Source organism: Clupea harengus, chromosome 4 (assembly GCF_900700415.2).
Source record: "Clupea harengus chromosome 4, Ch_v2.0.2, whole genome shotgun sequence".
Lineage (NCBI taxonomy): Eukaryota > Metazoa > Chordata > Actinopteri > Clupeiformes > Clupeidae > Clupea > Clupea harengus.
In genome coordinates this window covers 17,219,167-17,235,661 of record NC_045155.1, presented here as the reverse complement: position 1 = coordinate 17,235,661, position 16,495 = coordinate 17,219,167, and the positions used below count along the sequence as shown (strand labels likewise).

At 43.3% G+C, this 16,495-nt stretch overlaps 1 protein-coding gene across 7 annotated transcripts; it reads left to right on the top strand.

Moving 5' to 3' along the window:
• Positions 1-1,732: 1,732 nt before the first annotated feature.
• On the top strand, positions 1,733-16,125 carry uckl1a (uridine-cytidine kinase 1-like 1a). 7 transcript variants are annotated; one of them, XM_031566457.2, is made up of 15 exons: positions 1,733-1,873; positions 5,360-5,541; positions 6,305-6,411; positions 7,743-7,913; positions 8,802-8,873; positions 9,200-9,389; positions 9,650-9,711; positions 10,710-10,726; positions 12,070-12,168; positions 12,741-12,834; positions 13,317-13,379; positions 13,725-13,847; positions 14,378-14,485; positions 15,108-15,264; positions 15,502-16,125. In XM_031566457.2, exons 1-15 carry the CDS (start codon positions 1,788-1,790, stop codon positions 15,582-15,584), a joined length of 1,614 nt encoding a protein of 537 aa, XP_031422317.1. In that variant the 5' UTR covers positions 1,733-1,787; the 3' UTR covers positions 15,585-16,125. The 7 variants fall into 7 exon arrangements, with proteins under 7 accessions (XP_031422317.1, XP_031422316.1, XP_031422319.1 ...); XM_031566456.2 differs by having other exon boundaries at positions 1,734-1,873; positions 5,357-5,541; XM_031566459.1 differs by lacking the exon at positions 1,733-1,873 and adding an exon at positions 1,884-2,054.
• Positions 16,126-16,495: the final 370 nt, after the last annotated feature.

Sequence of the window (16,495 nt, the reverse complement as noted above, 5' to 3'; positions counted from 1 at the left end):
CTGAATATGTGCGCGGGGGGAGGGGGCGTGGCAGCGGTTACAAAACATGAAGAAAAAAAACGTAGCTGGAGATTGAATGTCTGAAGGGGTACGGGACTGTGAAATGTTTGAGAACCACTGCCTTACGCAACTGACTAGGGCCCGTCATAATAGCCTGCACCTGGGCCCGTCGTAACTACGTTACGCCACTGGGTGCTCCCCTCTGGAGTACGAACCCGGGTAAGAAGTGACGGATTGGTCACGTTAGGCATCCAAAGAGAACGACAAGACATGTGTCCACTTCATCACAATCAACACTATAGCACAATATGACATGCAGAGAGAAGAAGAGGTAAAAAGAACATGGTGTATTGGAAGTATATTGCAACAGGTGCCAGATCTTGATGCATTATTCCAAACTATAGGATGCACTAAAGAGGAATGTTTTTAGTCTACACTTAAAGTGTCAAGTGAAGCCAGTGAGGGCTGGTCAGGTGCCGCTGATACGAGAGGCAAGGAGCTGAGAGGATGAGCTAGAGAGAGGAGCAGTGAAAGAAGGAGGAGAAGAAAATTCAGGTCCAAGTTGTCAAGTTAACATCACTGAAATCCGTGAGGTCAGTGATTGAAATCCGTGAGCCATTCCCACCGCCGTGTCCATGTTCTTATCTGGCAAACCAGGGTGTGCAAAATGGTAGTGGAGAAATGGGCAGTGGGCGGATTAACTGGGGCCAAAACACAAACTAACATTCTGCTACAGAACAGACATTTTAAAAGAATATACTGGTGGAGCATTGTTGTCGGAGAAGCCAGTATTTCAGTTTAGCATATTTCCCTCTGTCTGATGATAAAATCATTTTATGATTTAGTGCAGTACATTTATTAAATATTGGTCCTTAAAGTGTTTTCCTCATATTTTTTTTTGCTGCCATGGCTAGTTTAATCTAGTCAATTTCATGTTACACGGATACTACCTTTACTCACAACTATTGCGAGAAACTGTGGCAAAATACTGTCCCAGGTTTTACTAAACCATCAGTTTGGTGTGTATTGCACATCAGCAATATTTGCCTGTCAATTATAACGTTAGGGTAAAGCAGCGCAAATTCAGTTGTAGTCTAGCCTATAAAGTCGTTTGGAAATAAGCATCACAATTAAAAGCCAAATATCAACCAATGAACTTTGACCTGGATACATTGCTTCTTGATTATGATCTCCTCTTCAGTAGTAGTCTAACCTACTAAGTAACATGGATAAGTAGCCTTCTGAGCCGCAGTATCAACTTGATCAGGGAATCTAATCCATAGGCCTACTGTCCATTTTCGCACATCTTCTGTGTCCGAAATTTGAATTATTCCAGTACTGGCATCGGGCCTAAGGCATCGTGACCATATGTGCAAAAAGAAATGTTCTAGATGTATTTCATTAATGGCAGTTCACTGATTAAACTCAATGGGTTTTTTTTTCAAATTTGTTCTAATATGACATTATAGAAACATGGTGAAGTTATCTAATAACATAGAGAAAGTCGTGAATTTTGCATGTAGGCCTAAATCTGGGAGCCAAGGATGTTCTGGCACCAGCCGCCTGTGTTATGTAATGTTAGTCTCACAACACGATGTGGTCCCAAAAATATGGCATTTTTGCCAAGGCGTGAACAATAGGTTGCAGAGATCAGTAGAGGTCCAGAGATCATTAGAGTAGGTGTGGTTTGTATTCTAAAATCTTTGATCAAGCTATCAGGTTGGCCCTGTGACTTTATAAACTACATTTCCCAGAAAGCACTTGGAGTACCGCGGCCGAATGTCAGTATGTTCATGGCGGTGTCGGGGATTTACAGGGAATGTCGCATCCTGCAGATGGACAGTGGGAAGAAAGGCTCCTCTGTTACAGACAGGTATTCAATGTAGCTCATGCAGAACAACAGATAATTTACTCTTCCATCAAAGTAGCCGAGTAAGGTCACCACTACGACCTGTGGCGAGATTGTGACGATGCTCCGTGAGTCATTGGTTGTAACCGCGTGATGTTTTTCAAAACTATGATATGACTGACAGAATAATTCACCAGTTTGTGAGGTGAGAATATCATTGACAGTACATTTTTCTGTAGAACACAACAATGCAACCTATTTATTTCTCATAAGGTCGAGTCCGTTTTACTTAGAGGGATTGGTAATAGGCTGTGGAACTCTGACTGCGCATGACTTGAGTTGTGTCTTGTAGCTTTTGCAGTGCCATCATGACTGTACCTCATTGGGTAGCTACACCAGAGAGAGTAGACCTGCCTTTACAGAATGGCAGTTTAGCCTATTATAATTTAGATTCATTGACCTAAAACATAGGCTACTAAGTTCATGTGTCAAGTATCCTTGACAGAATACGTGTATCATTAATAGTACCCCGCCACACATAGGATTATATTGGATAGGATAGGATTAGTGTAAATGGCAACTGTGTCTGGGTCCAGGAACAGACAGCATGTGATAAGTGCACCTCTATGTCCCCTGCTAAATGGCCCTGCTTCCATTTAATGCACATTTCAAGTATTTGCTGTCTAATTTAGTTCTGACTGATTTATTTAATTTTATGTAGGTGCATCTCTTTCTATTTAGGCCACTACAGTACTTTGCTCACTGTACATCATGACTGTTGTAATGTCATAAGTGGTTAGTTTAGATATTCATCTTCGCTGTGTGGTCATCCTTTTGATCCTGTGTTTCATATCTGACTTCACTGTCAGACTGTTTGACTTCCCTTTGGCCCTACCTACATTTCGTATTGGTCTGGGATCAGTGGCAACCCCCCCACCCCCACCTCACCCCACCCCTGTACATATCCTGCAGTAACTGCTCTAAATACCTGATCCTGCATCAGCCATACCTGATTTATAGTGTGTGTTCCATACTGGTCCACTAGAGGGCAATCTCCTGCCATACGAGTCTCTTCTCATAGGTGAGAGGGGAGAGTCGTGCAGGAGAGGTTAGTAACTATGGTGTGTCGCAGCTGACAGAGCGCAGGTCGTCACAACAGCATCTCCAAGATGAGAAATGTTCACCATGAACTTGACAAATAAGGTTAAAGACCTTTAGTGTTTTGCTGAAAAGAACATTTCTCTGAAGGCTGTAAGCCTGTATCATTGCACGAAGATGCAATATATTTCCATCTCATTTCTATCTCACATACAGTATGGTACAATGCATAAACTGACCCAGAGGAGATACATAATAGTAATGTTCTGTTCTAGCCTAGTTGTTAGTAGGCTAATAGCATAGAAACCCCTGACACTCTGCTGTATTGTTATAATGTTTGAAATTAGGTTAACTACAGGGTTATAGTTGTTTCTTCAGACAAAGAAAAAATCCCCTGTAGCTTTGGATGTCTCATCCCTCGCCCTGTTGCTCCTTTCACTGACTTTCACACTGCCCCCCTTCTCTCTCTCTCTCTCTGTCTCTCTCTCTCTATCTCTCTCTCTCTCTCTCTATCTCTCTCTCTCTCTCTCTCTCACACAGTCAGACACATGCTAACAACACACACAGACACGCGCGCGCACACCCACCCCACACACGGAGGATCAGGAGGAGATGTTCTCTCCCCTTTATGTCGTTATTTATAACACTTATCACCCGCCACCGATCCCTTTTAAGCCCCATCTCACTCCCACAGGCTCCAGGGGAAGGTGGGGAATTAGAGGAGGAAGGCAGCAGGACTGGAGCCTGGAGTCCACTATCTCAGAGAGAGGGATAGGGAGAGACAGGGAGATTAGGAAAGGGCAAGAGTTGCTGTGTCTGAGGTGAAATGTCAAACAGATTCAGGGCATTCGTTGAAAGATAAGGATTTTTTCTTCCCCTGGCTGTTCCTTCCTGTTGGTCATTAGTTGGACTTTTATTTGCCATTTGTCTCTTGGTGACACCACTTTGGACGGGTTTTGTTGGGGATTCTCTACTTGATGTTGGAGATCTGCTGGCCGGGTCTGTTGAGGATATTTGACTTGTTGGGACTGCTGTGTGTCGGAGATGGAAGGCAGTCGGCAGCCCTACTCGAGTGCAGATATGACCACACTACCCGACTACACAAGTGCTAGGATATCTGGGGGCTGGGCACTGCATGCTTATGGAGGGTATGTGAATATCTATGTTTCTTGAAGAAGTTTGCTTGTTACTCAACTGTGCTCTACCTTTGACCATCTTATAGTCAAAGTGTACCCTATCTGTCATAACATAAGCAAAGACCGATTCAAAATAGTGATGGAAGAGATTTCAGAAAATAAAGATTTTTAAAAAGCTGAATGTTAAGCTTTTCTATTTCATTCAGAGGGATCAGATGACTTAAGTGACTGAGTGATTCAAATTCTTCTTTCTTTATTCATGTTGAAGTATATTAGTTCAGAGTACTCAGGGTACAGTAAGGTCTTAGAAATACTCATCCTAGAAGTCGTGTGATCACCAGCTTCTGAGTCAATGTCTTCTGAGTCAATGTCTTGCATCAAAGTGAACAGAGGAACTTCTGTTTGTTTATGCTCTGCCAACTGCACGTGTTCTCTGAGACTCCCGCAACAGCTAATCGAACTGTAAAGCTCATTTGACGTGAAGGGTAAAGCAAGGAACCAGGAAGTGAGTGGCAGTTGAAACCAGGCCACGATTATGTAATGACTGACTGGGATTTGCGGGCTTCACTACCAGCATGAGGAGCACTTTAGTTGATGCACATCTTTTGGATGCCTTCCACAGGCCGATAAGCAGAAGAGAGCTGTCCATCTTGATTGATCTTCAATGGAAAGACCTTTTCTGCTGGTCTGATCCCCTGGGATATGTAGGTTTTTTATGAATTATGTATCATATTCCTTACCCATCCACTTTCAATGGTTATTGACAGACCCACTTCAGGAACTCCTTTATATTTAGAGATTGTGGTCATAATACTGATGCACACTATGCTGATGATGCATCATCAAAAGTTATTTAGTGATCTTCAGGATTGAGGGTGCGTGTGAATCACTGGAAGCAGAATTACATGCACTTTGTGATTGGAGGTGGTTTGGTTGAGGAATAGAGGGTGCATGTAAAATGTTTTCTGCCAATCAACTCTGAGTTTAATAGCATGAGCGAACTAAATCACTGCCTACAAAAAAAGAGGGGAATTGGCCCTTTATTCACTCATGAAGTATACATGTGAAAGAGTCCCAGGATGACCACAGGTGCCCTGCTGTTTCATGCTGAGTATGATTTTCTCAGTCTTGAAGGATATACTGGAAACGGAGATAGAACAGACAACAGTCCATGTGTTTTCCTTGATATTTAACATCACCACTCCCACAACACATGGCTACCATACTTGTGACATTTTGCCATCATTTTGTTTTGTTTTCTGTGATGTCACAGTAGCGGTGGCGAGGACTCGCTGGATCGGCTCCTCCCCCCGATGAACACCCCGCGCAGGAAGAGCACGTCTCAGAGTAAGACGGAGCCTCCGTTCCTCCGCACCGGCACGCGCACCATCTACACCGCCGGACGGCCACCATGGTACGACGAGCACGGAGCCCAGTCCAAAGAGGCCTTCATCATCGGTGTGTGCAACATTTGTATCCCCCATTAGTTCTGATGCTCCCAAAATCAAAGGGCTTTGCTTTTTGTTTGGAGGAGAGAGACACAGAACTGATTCACCTGCACGTATACACTAAATATTAATGGAAGTATTTTTCAGTTGAACATATATGGTCACTCATGTTGCTTACATTGACTTTTATTCAGTTTTACCTATGTAGTCTACTAATAGTAATAAGTGATGAGCAATAATAAGTAGTGGGACTATATGGATCGAATGTTGGTGTAACAGCTCGACATTGCTAGTGTTGTTTATAGTTCCCTCCCATGTCTGATGCGTGGAGCCTCACCCACCGGGGTGTTGAGGTTCTCAGGAGGTTGAGCTCCTGCGTGGGGTTTCTTCCCACCCAGGCTTTGTTCTGTTCAGCAATTTGAGAAGGTTAACATGAAGCACCGGGGATGGACTCCTACACAGTGAACCTAAAACTCTCATCTCTGTGCAGAGTGCACGATTACCATCTGTGGAGGTTTCTTGAGGAAAAAAAGGAATCCGAATCACTTTCATACACCACTTGTTGTGATGCATTATTTTGTATCACACCATCACAGTCTGATACTCAATTAGAGTAATAATTAGAAAAAAATGAAAACTTAAGGTTTGGGGAGCTCGCCAGGGATATAATAATGATGGACTTTCTTTTGACTGCAGCACAGTATGCATGCAGTTCGTATTTGGCATGAAGCTGTCAGACTGCAGCCTTTATTGTTCTACCTGTGTGTGTGCAGGGCTGTGTGGGGGCAGTGCTTCAGGGAAGACCACAGTGGCCAACAAGATCATAGAAGATCTGGATGTACCCTGGGTAGTCCTGCTGTCTATGGACTCCTTTTACAAGGTCTGCCTGTCTATGTGTGTGTGTGTGTCTATGTGTGTGTGTGTGTGTGTGTGTGTGTGTGTGTGTGTGTGTGTGTGTCTATGTGTGTGTGTGTCTATGTGTGTGTGTGTCTATGTGTGTGTGTGTGTCTATGTGTGTGTGTGTGTCTATGTGTGTGTGTGTGTGTCTATGTGTGTGGTGTGTGTGTGTCTATGTGTGTGTGTGTGTGTGTGTGTGTGTGTGTGTGTGTGTCTATGTGTGTGGTGTGTGTCTATGTGTGTGTGTGTGTCTATGTGTGTGTGTGTCTGTGTGTGTGTGTGTCTGTGTGTGTGTGTGTCTGTGTGTGTGTGTGTCTGTGTGTGTGTGTGTGTGTGTGTGTGTGTGTGTGTGTGTGTCTGTGTGTGTGTGTGTGTCTGTGTGTGTGTGTGTGTGTCTATGTGTGTGTTGTGTGTGTGTGTCTATGTGTGTGTGTGTTATGTGTGTGTGTGTCTGTGTGTGTGTGTGTCTGTGTGTGTGTGTGTCTGTGTGTGTGTGTGTCTGTGTGTGTGTGTGTGTGTGTGTGTGTGTGTGTGTGTGTGTCTGTGTGTGTGTGGTGTGTCTGTGTGTGTGTGTGTGTGTCTATGTGGTGTGTGTGTGTGTGTGTGTCTATGTGTGTGTGTGTCTATGTGTGTGTGTGTGTCTTGTGTGTGTGTGTGTGTCTATGTGTGTGTGTGTGTCTATGTGTGTGTGTGTCTATGTGTGTGTGTGTGTCTATGTGTGTGTGTGTGTGTGTCTATGTGTGTGTGTGTGTCTGTGTGTGTGGTAATCTGCTGTCTCACTTCCTTTCTGTTTATAGCACAGCAGAAAGCACGCGGTTAAATACCACTCTGTGCACAGCTCACCAGACAGGAAGCAAATCTCATTCCTCCCGGTGCTCACTATAGTTGGGATAAGAGGAACAAAGTCACAGGTTACAGATAGAATACAAAATAAATAAAAAAATACAATTCAATGATTTTGCAGCACTCCTTATCACGATACATGAAGAAGGAATTTCACTTCCACGAAGGATAGGATTTGAAAACACATGTAGTGCATCATTAGTGGCTTGTACTTTGTGTGTCTCGGAATGGCCGAATGCTTTCCTATGTTAACACACATACACGCATACAAATATAACACACATTTTCAGAATGCCAAAATACCCCAAAAACATTTTTCACTGATACAATGTTATGGACTCCATTGTGATCCACAGTACGCTAAAGACTTTTTGGCAACTAGATTTTCAATCTAATCTACTCTTTCAGTAAGAGCTGTGTGACTGCAGTCTGCTGTGGAGTTTGAGTGGATCTTGTCTGAACCCTCCACAGGTTTTGTCTCCAGCGGAGCAGACGTTGGCTGCCAGTAATGACTATAACTTTGACCACCCTGGGTCCTTTGACTTTGAGCTGCTGGTGACCACTCTGAGGAAACTCAAGCAGGGCAAGAGCGTCAAGATCCCTGTGTACGACTTCACCACCCATAGCCGCCAGAAGGACTGGGTCAGTGCATTAGTATTTATATAGCATGTTAGCACCTATGGATTAAAGACACTATTAGTAGAATATTAGTAGTAGTATAGTTCCATATGTAAGTAAAATATGTTGGAAAATATTTTATAAAAACAATACAATTAACATTTTTTGGACGTATAACAGTCATAACAATTGTGAAACCAGTGTAGCATATAAGGGGAAATGCTAAGTTTGAGTGTTGAGTGTTCAAGATCTGTGTTGAATGGGTTCTCCTAATATTTTCCGTTCTAGCATTTCTATCATACTTTTATATTTGTCTTAAGAAGTAAAGTGACAGTCATGAATTTTTTTATGCCAAAATAGACTAGATTTGATTTCAACAGACATAATAAATAAATTATGGACATTTGTGTATGACCTGTGTAAACGTCTTAATAAATCATTTTTATCTTCATGTGGGCTTTTAAAGGGCTTTTAACCCAAAGCTATTCCACTGCTGTCAGTAGGTGTAGGTGTGTGTTCAACAAAGGACACCTCACTTCTGCTATATCATTATCAGGAAAAGAAGTATGGGCTGTGACAGCTATGCTTATTTAAACAGCTATGCTTATTTTATCCTTTTATTTAATTTTATTTATTTAAATTCTTTATTGTCTTTCCTGTTATTGTAAAGCACATTGAGTTGCACATTCATAATAATGATATTTCAATGTGAGTGTCAGAAAAAGAAAATTCTCAAATATTTGTCTGGGTTTTCTGTCAGACAGAGACCTGCCTCTGTTAATAAACCTACAGCTCAGCTCACCTTATTCCTTAATGTAAATTTCCACAACCCCTCTCATTTCTGTTCAGCTTAGACTTGACATTTTGAGTTGGATACTCACGGATAATTCTCACTTCATTTTGGTCTTTCAGAAAAACCTCTATGGTGCCAGTGTCATCATCTTTGAAGGAATCATGTCCTTTGCTGATAAGGAGCTTTTGCAGGTGAGAGACCTTTGAAATTGTTTCGATTTAGGCTCGTCTTCTTCTTCTTCTTCTTCTTCTTCTTCGCTGTGGCTGGTGCTATTGAGATAGCTGCCTGGAGAAGCCTCTGTGCATCTCTAAAGAAATTATACTGGGAGAGGGAGGCAGATAACGAGAATAGGCAGAGAGGGAAGGCCGTATTGAAGAAAATGAAACTCTGGAGAGAGGAGGATTGCATTTGGCTGCGCTTTTTCTGTGCTCTTATAGCAGATGCTGCTAGCAGCTCAGTTTAAGTTTATGTGTGTGTTTGTCTGAGATCCAAATCACATGTGTCCTGCTGTTTGTAGCTCATGGACATGAAGGTCTTTGTGGACACAGACTCGGACATCCGTCTGGTACGGAGGCTCAGGAGGGACATCATGGAGCGTGGGCGGGACATGGAGGGTGTTATCAAACAGTACAATAAGTTTGTAAAGCCATCGTTTGATCAGTACATCGAGCCCACCATGAGATTGGCTGACATTGTGGTGCCACGTGGTGAGTCTCCCCCACTTCTACTGTTGTCTGTGCACTATTGTTTTGGTTTTCACTGTTTGGCCACTAACCAGTATCAGTAGTACTTTAGTATTAATACCAGTATCAACATCCTCAACTACTTTCTGCTTGTTTATGTCTCTTTATCTTATTATTGTTTATTAGTTGTTACAGCATTACCTATTATTACTGATTACTCTGCACTCTGCTCCTTACTTCTCCCTACCCAAAACCCCAAACATCCCCACAATGCACATCACCAGGTGGGGGAAACAACGTGGCCATAGACCTCATTGTCCATCACATTCACAGTCAACTGGAGGAGGTGAGCATGGAGCATCATGAGAAAACACTGAGCTGCCATAGGCACTTCACGTAAACATAAACAAACACTCTCACACACCCAGGGCTCGCAAAATTGCTAGCCCAGAAGCTACCAATCAGAAATGATTTCACAAAAGTGTAATATAATCCTCCTTTTATTTGCATTTTCTGCTCTTTTCACTTGCTATTTGGAGGGAAAATGTTGAACACCGAATTAACAAGTTGTTGATCATAATGGTTTGTTGCGAGGAAGTGAACATGTTTATTGAAATGGTATTATTCAGGTTGTGTTGGATGCCAGAGTCCTCTGCCACTCCAGCATTCCATGCAAAATAGTGCACTAGAAAATCCAGGGGCGTCACTAGGCCTATTTTGCCCCCCAACCCAACCATTGCGTTTCCAATGACACAGGATGGGCGCCAGGAATGATGGGAAGGCACACTGTAGTGTTGCCATTGGCTGTGCAACACACTGCAAGGAGTGAGAACTCCTATGCTTATTATTTACTCTCTGCTTATAATTGATAGCATCACCAAACCAACCTTCTGTGTTATCATAAGACGTCATGGATACCTTCCTATCGGGTGAAATAGTAAGCTCTTGAAGTAAAAAATGCCTAACTAAACATAAAAAATGTTCCAGCATCATAAACTATACTAAACTAAAGTAACTAAAGAAAATTTCCCCTCCATGTTGATTAGTTTAACGTAGGCCACAGTTAACAGGATGGTGTGAGTTGGCAGTAGTAGTTGTTGGGTTGTTGTTTTAAACAGTCATTACAATGCAGTCCTCCAGTTTCTCGAACATAGTGATGGCTTTTTTATTTATTTTGCGAGCCCTGCACACACACACACACACACACACACACACACACACACATACACACACAGCATAAATACATTCTTATCTTACAGCCAGTCATTTTATCTTTTGCTCAATTTTTCTCTCTGTCCTTTCTTTCTGTCTTTCCGTTTGTTGTCTCTCTTGCTCTTAATGCAGCGTGAACTCAGTGTCAGGTAGAGTAGACCATTCCTTCCATCCTCCCGTCCTCTCTTCCTCTCCTCTGTGTCATCTCGTCTCTCCCCCATAAGCTTTCAGTTACATCAACAAAATGAATCAAGGACACATTTATGAGGGGCTTCCAGTTGTAGAAAACGCAGTGATTTGTTTAGGCAATCATGTGGCTTCTGCAGCATGCATACATGCACACACCCTTACCTAAGCCAGAGACACACCACACATACATGAACACACCCTTACCTAAGCCAGAGACACACCATACATACATGAACACACCCTTACCTAAGCCAGAGGTCTGGTGTGCCACAGGCTTTATGCCAGTAGCCAGGAAAGCATTCTGCCTAGACTGCATATGATTGGACTGTGCAAGTAAAGACACCTAAGAAAGACTTCCGTGGAGAGAATATGCCATTAAAGAGAGCCCAGGCAGTTCAACCTGGCAGCATCTTACTGGCAGGTGTTTTTGAGACGTTTTGTTGAAATATTTGGAGGCCATTAGTGTCACCCTTCAGATTTGAGAGAGGCTCAGACAGTGTAATTGCAGCAGTTGGTATTGTGTTTGCACCCCATTGTTCATTGTGTGATATATATTTTTTTTTTAAGTCTGTTGCTGACCTTCCCTTGGAAATCCACTAGCTGAACTTGTTAAATAGAAGGATAACTTAAGCAACGAGACGTTAGTGAGACGTTGACGAGACCTTGCTGAGCGTCTGTGTTCTGTGTTCCCCCTCCCCCAGTGTCAGCCATCAGCTCATGGAAACATACTTTTGTTGCCTCATTAAATCTCAGCCTTCAGATCTTTCTCCGGGAGAGTCATTCTGCTCCCGTGATAGTTCGTTTCCTGCTCCTCCTTTTCCCATTTTGTTTTCAGAACTTTTGTGAGATGTTTTCAGTGGAATTTAAAAGAAAGCAAGGCTCTGAGCTTGTCTCTAATGGCTTCGTTGTTTTCTTCTTCTGATGTACTCATTCACTTGCAATCACCTACACCCACACACACTCTGTCTCTCTCTCTCTCTCCCTCTTTCTCTCTTTCTTTCTCTCTCTCTCTCTCTCTCTCACACACGCACACACACACACACACACACACACACACACACACACACACACACACACACACACACAAACTCGCTCATATCCATGTATAATTCATAATAATTTATACACCAACACAACAAACACAAATGTCCATATTCTCCTAACGTCTCTCTCTCACACTCACTCAAACACACACACACACACACACACACACACACACACACACACACACACTCACTCAAACACACACACATAAACACACACACATAAACACACACACCCAAAACACAACCCAAACACACAGGGCAGTTCTGGCCTCGGCCCAGCAGACGCAGCCCCTGCCCCAGACCCTCAGTGTGCTGGAGAGCACCCCACAGGTGCGAGGCCTGCACACCATCATCAGGTCAGACTACACCTCTCTATCTCCGGCTTCCTTTCTGTCTTTCTCACTTCACCTTTTACTTCAAATCTCTCCACAATTACTCTTCAACCCTGTTCCCTGAATTACTATATAGATCAGAGTTTGTCATGTACTTATATAGGGTATTTGTTATAGTAATTGTTTCATATATATCATATGAACACCAAATATTATACATGTTTTTTGTATATACAGTTATATGTTCTAAATGTCTATGTTGAGCTGTTTTGCCTTTGTGATGCAATGTTTCCATTAGTCTGAGAGGGTCAGTTAAGGTGAGAAAGGAGTTACTATCTCCTTTGATACACACTCAAGAGTTAGGGTTATGCCAGTCACCTGTATTATGGTGATTCTAAGAATATTCGGATGTTGCCAATGGCCAGTTTTAGTCTCCTGCAGGAAATTTATTTCTCTCTCTGCATTTTATCTGAAAATTCCACATTTCCGTTTTCCTTACTGAATTCAGCAGATGCAATTGTCATGACAACTCATAAGGGACCAGTTACATTTTCTCATTTACTCTCTGTGTGTGTCTCTCTCTCTCTCGTCCTCAGAAATAAGGAGACTAGTCGAGATGAGTTTATCTTCTACTCTAAAAGACTAATGCGCCTTTTGATAGAGCATGCGCTGACCTTCTTGCCATCTAAGGTGTGTGTAATATGTCTGTGTGTGTATGCGTGTTCGTGTGTGTGTCTGTGGGTATACATGTGGCTGCACAAGTGCAATTTTGTTTCCAGTGTATATGTTTGTCAATGTTAATGGACGTGAGTCTGTTGTAATGTATTGTGTAGTATAAAAACTGCACATTTTAAGTGTATATCTCTTTAACACTTATCAAACAGACTATTTTCTCATATTTCACACCCATCGGCGAGGTCCTGTATTATCATAAGAAGATCAAAGTTGGCTCTACCACACACAATACTAATTATAGCCTCAGAACCAGTGGCTCTTGCTATTGTTCTGCTGACCTGGGATCATTTATTATGCATGTTTTTAATTAATTTGTTAGATAAATGCAGAGTCATGTGCTTTGAGTGTACTTAATGTTGTAGTGCGGTGTTACAGCACGGTCAGGATGATGAAAATGAGATCATAATGAGATCGTAACTCCGCTTTGGTTTCTGCAGCCTTGCACTGTGCAGACACCACAGGGCCCGGAGTACGAGGGGAGGAGCTTCCATGGAAAAGGGGTGGGTCTTAGTCCAGTGCTCTCTCTCTCTCTCTCTCTCTGTGTGTGTGTGTGTGTGTGTGTGTGCGTGTGTGCGTGTGTGCGTGTGTGCGTGTGTGCGTGTGTGCGTGTGTGTGTGTGTGTGTGTGTGTGTGTGTCGGATACCATGTTTTTGTAAGTTTATGTGTGTTAATGGGTATTGTGTGCCCATTTCTACGTCATTTGAAGGGATTTGTCTCCAGTGGATCTAAAATAGTTGCCTAGAATCTCTGAACTTGATGAGGCAGCATCCACCTGTAAGCTATCCATGAATGTCATGTCTTGATAATAGGTGTTGTAGCCTCATACACTAATTTGTTCCCCTTAGATAACAGGTGTGTCCATTTTGCGAGCAGGGGAGACCATGGAGCCTGCTCTTAGGGCCGTGTGCAAAGACGTCCGCATCGGGAAGATCCTCATCCAGACCAACCTGGACTCAGGAGAACCAGAGGTAACCAGTGGTAACCAGTGGCCAGGCTCAAAGGAAATACTCTGCAGAGTACGCCACATACTGGAGAAATGTTATTTGAGATTGCGAGTAGGCTACTACTATTACTTGGGCGTTGTCATACCAATTTAGATTTTGCTTGTCTATGACTTGGGTAGTCTTAGTCTTTCTATATTGGTGTGTATACTGAGACAGAAGACTGTTGCTTGTTCTTGGAGCAGAAGTATTAGCTTTCAGTGAGGTGGTGGCTGCATGCCAGCTTTAGCATGTTACAACAAAACGTGGAAACGGTAGAGAGTAAGAATACTGAGCTTTACTAAGTTTCATTTTAGAGTGATGAACAGTGACAAATATTTTAGCTTCCCTCCTTTAGTCCTCTTTTCCTGCCTCTCTGTTGCCCCTTTGACTTGGTCTCCATGGTAACCAGGAGTTCCAAGTGCTCACCACATCTCTGTGGTGACCAAGGTTTCCTCTTCCTCTCTCTGTCTCCATAGTAACAGCCTCTTTACCATCCTCTTCCTCCCCCCCCCCAGCTTCACTACCTGCGCCTGCCCAAAGACATCGGCGAGGATCATGTGATTTTGATGGACAGCACCGTTTCCACTGGAGCGGCGGCCATGATGGCTGTGCGTGTGTTGCTGGTGCGTCACGTCTCTGCCGCCCATCTGCTATACATGTGTCTAAGTCCCTAATGAGCTCCTGTGTGCAGCAACAGCTGTCTGTACAATAGCAAACACAGGCTGTCACTCTGTTTCACCTGAATAGTGGACGACTTCTAGTCAGTGGCAAACTTGCAGAGATTTATTCTGTGGTATGATTTATCTTCTTGTCTCACATTACACATTGTGTAATATTCACTATGATGACACCATGACTCTGAGGATTATCTATTCAATGATTCTCAAGACTACTTCATTACTTCTCCGAAACCTTGGATAGTGAATCATAATGGATCTTCAATTGATATGCAGTCTGGACATGCGTTGACCTTTAGGTCACTATGACCAGCGACATGCACAGACAAGATGTGGGAAGAGAAGTATTCGATCATACTATGCTCATGTTTTGTGTGTTACAGGAAATACCTCCTAACTATTGTAAAAGTTGGAGCTGTTGCTTTCCAGTGAAATAACAAAGTCTTGGGAATGACGACTTAAAGAGCAGTAGCTGTGGCCCCCTGGGGCTCTAGCGTGTGACTGTGTGTAGCTTTGCTCCTCTGGGACTGTGTGCACTGTGTGCTAACTGCCTGTGGTGCGTCTCCAGGACCACGATGTGCGGGAGGAGAACATTCTCCTGGTGTCCCTGCTGATGGCGGAGCTGGGAGTCCATTCAGTGGCCTATGCCTTCCCCTGTGTCAAAATCATCACCACCGCCGTTGACAAAAGTATAGACAACCTTCTCCAGGTCATCCCAGGAATAGGTGAGTTCAGAGTTCAGAGGTCCAAGGGGTCAACAAGCCTGCCCCAAAGCATGTTGAGTATGCTGTGCATATTTATTTACAAAAACAATTCAGTTCAGTGGTTCTGAATTCAACTTATTCCAAACAAGGATGTTTCTGAAAGGTTCAACAAAGGGTTAATTCCCTGAGCAGAGCTGTCTGTAAAATATTCACCTCTTTGCAACGCAGAATTATGAGCATGTCGTCTTTTTTTTTAAGGGGACTTTGGGGACCGATACTTTGGGACGGACGGCACAGCAAAGTGGAGTGATGACGACGACCAGGAGACGCCCAGCTACTGAGCCGGCTGGTGGTGGTGTGCTTGCGGGGAGGGCTTGGCTGGCGGGGGGGCAGACATTGGTATTCTGTACAGAGCAGCCCCAGTGAAAGGCTGCACTTCTCCTCAGCCAGTACTACCTGCCTGACAGCTTGTCCTCACACACAGGAAGAGCACTGTCTTGCAAATGAGACCACACCTCCACAAATGCATACCTTCTTATAATGAATGTGTATCTGTGATGGATGTTTTGATGTCCTCATTTTGCTTGTCCAAAAAGTGTGCAGGTTGTCTTGTAGATATCTATATTTCTGAGAGGGTGGGACTATGAGGGTTTTTGTACCTATGCAGTTGTTATGATCCCAGGTTTGGCCTGCAGCCAGTTTGTCAGATTAAACCAAAGTGCAAGTCATCGTTGACTAATGAATTGTACTCAATAACATAATTATTACTCTATTCTCTGTAATATCACTCTTAATAGTATCTTAGTCACACTCAGAGTACTGACTCAAGCTGATGAAAACCCAACCTGTTAATACTTTGAATAAATAAATAATGAGAAACTCTCTCTTCCTACTGATGGTTACTATAGTTACAGTCCCCCTTTCCTTAACGCACATGAATAGATCTTTGGGAATCCCAGTAGAAGTCTTTGGAGGGGAAAGAAACAAGGAGACGAAGGGGAAATATTATGTCTGCCTCATAAGTCTCCCATAGCGAAGTCAATGGCGGAGATGGCAGGAACAGATATATTGATTACCGGTTGGCTGACAGGAAGAGTAGGGCCTAGTCTCCTTCTGAGTGTGCTCGTGAGCCGCTCCCTTTCTGGTTGTCCATTAGTCAAGCCTGTCCTCTCTCTGTGCTGTCATGCTCAGACGTACAGTACATACCTGTAATTACGTATATGTCTCATGAAGAGCATATTACAGAATGAGG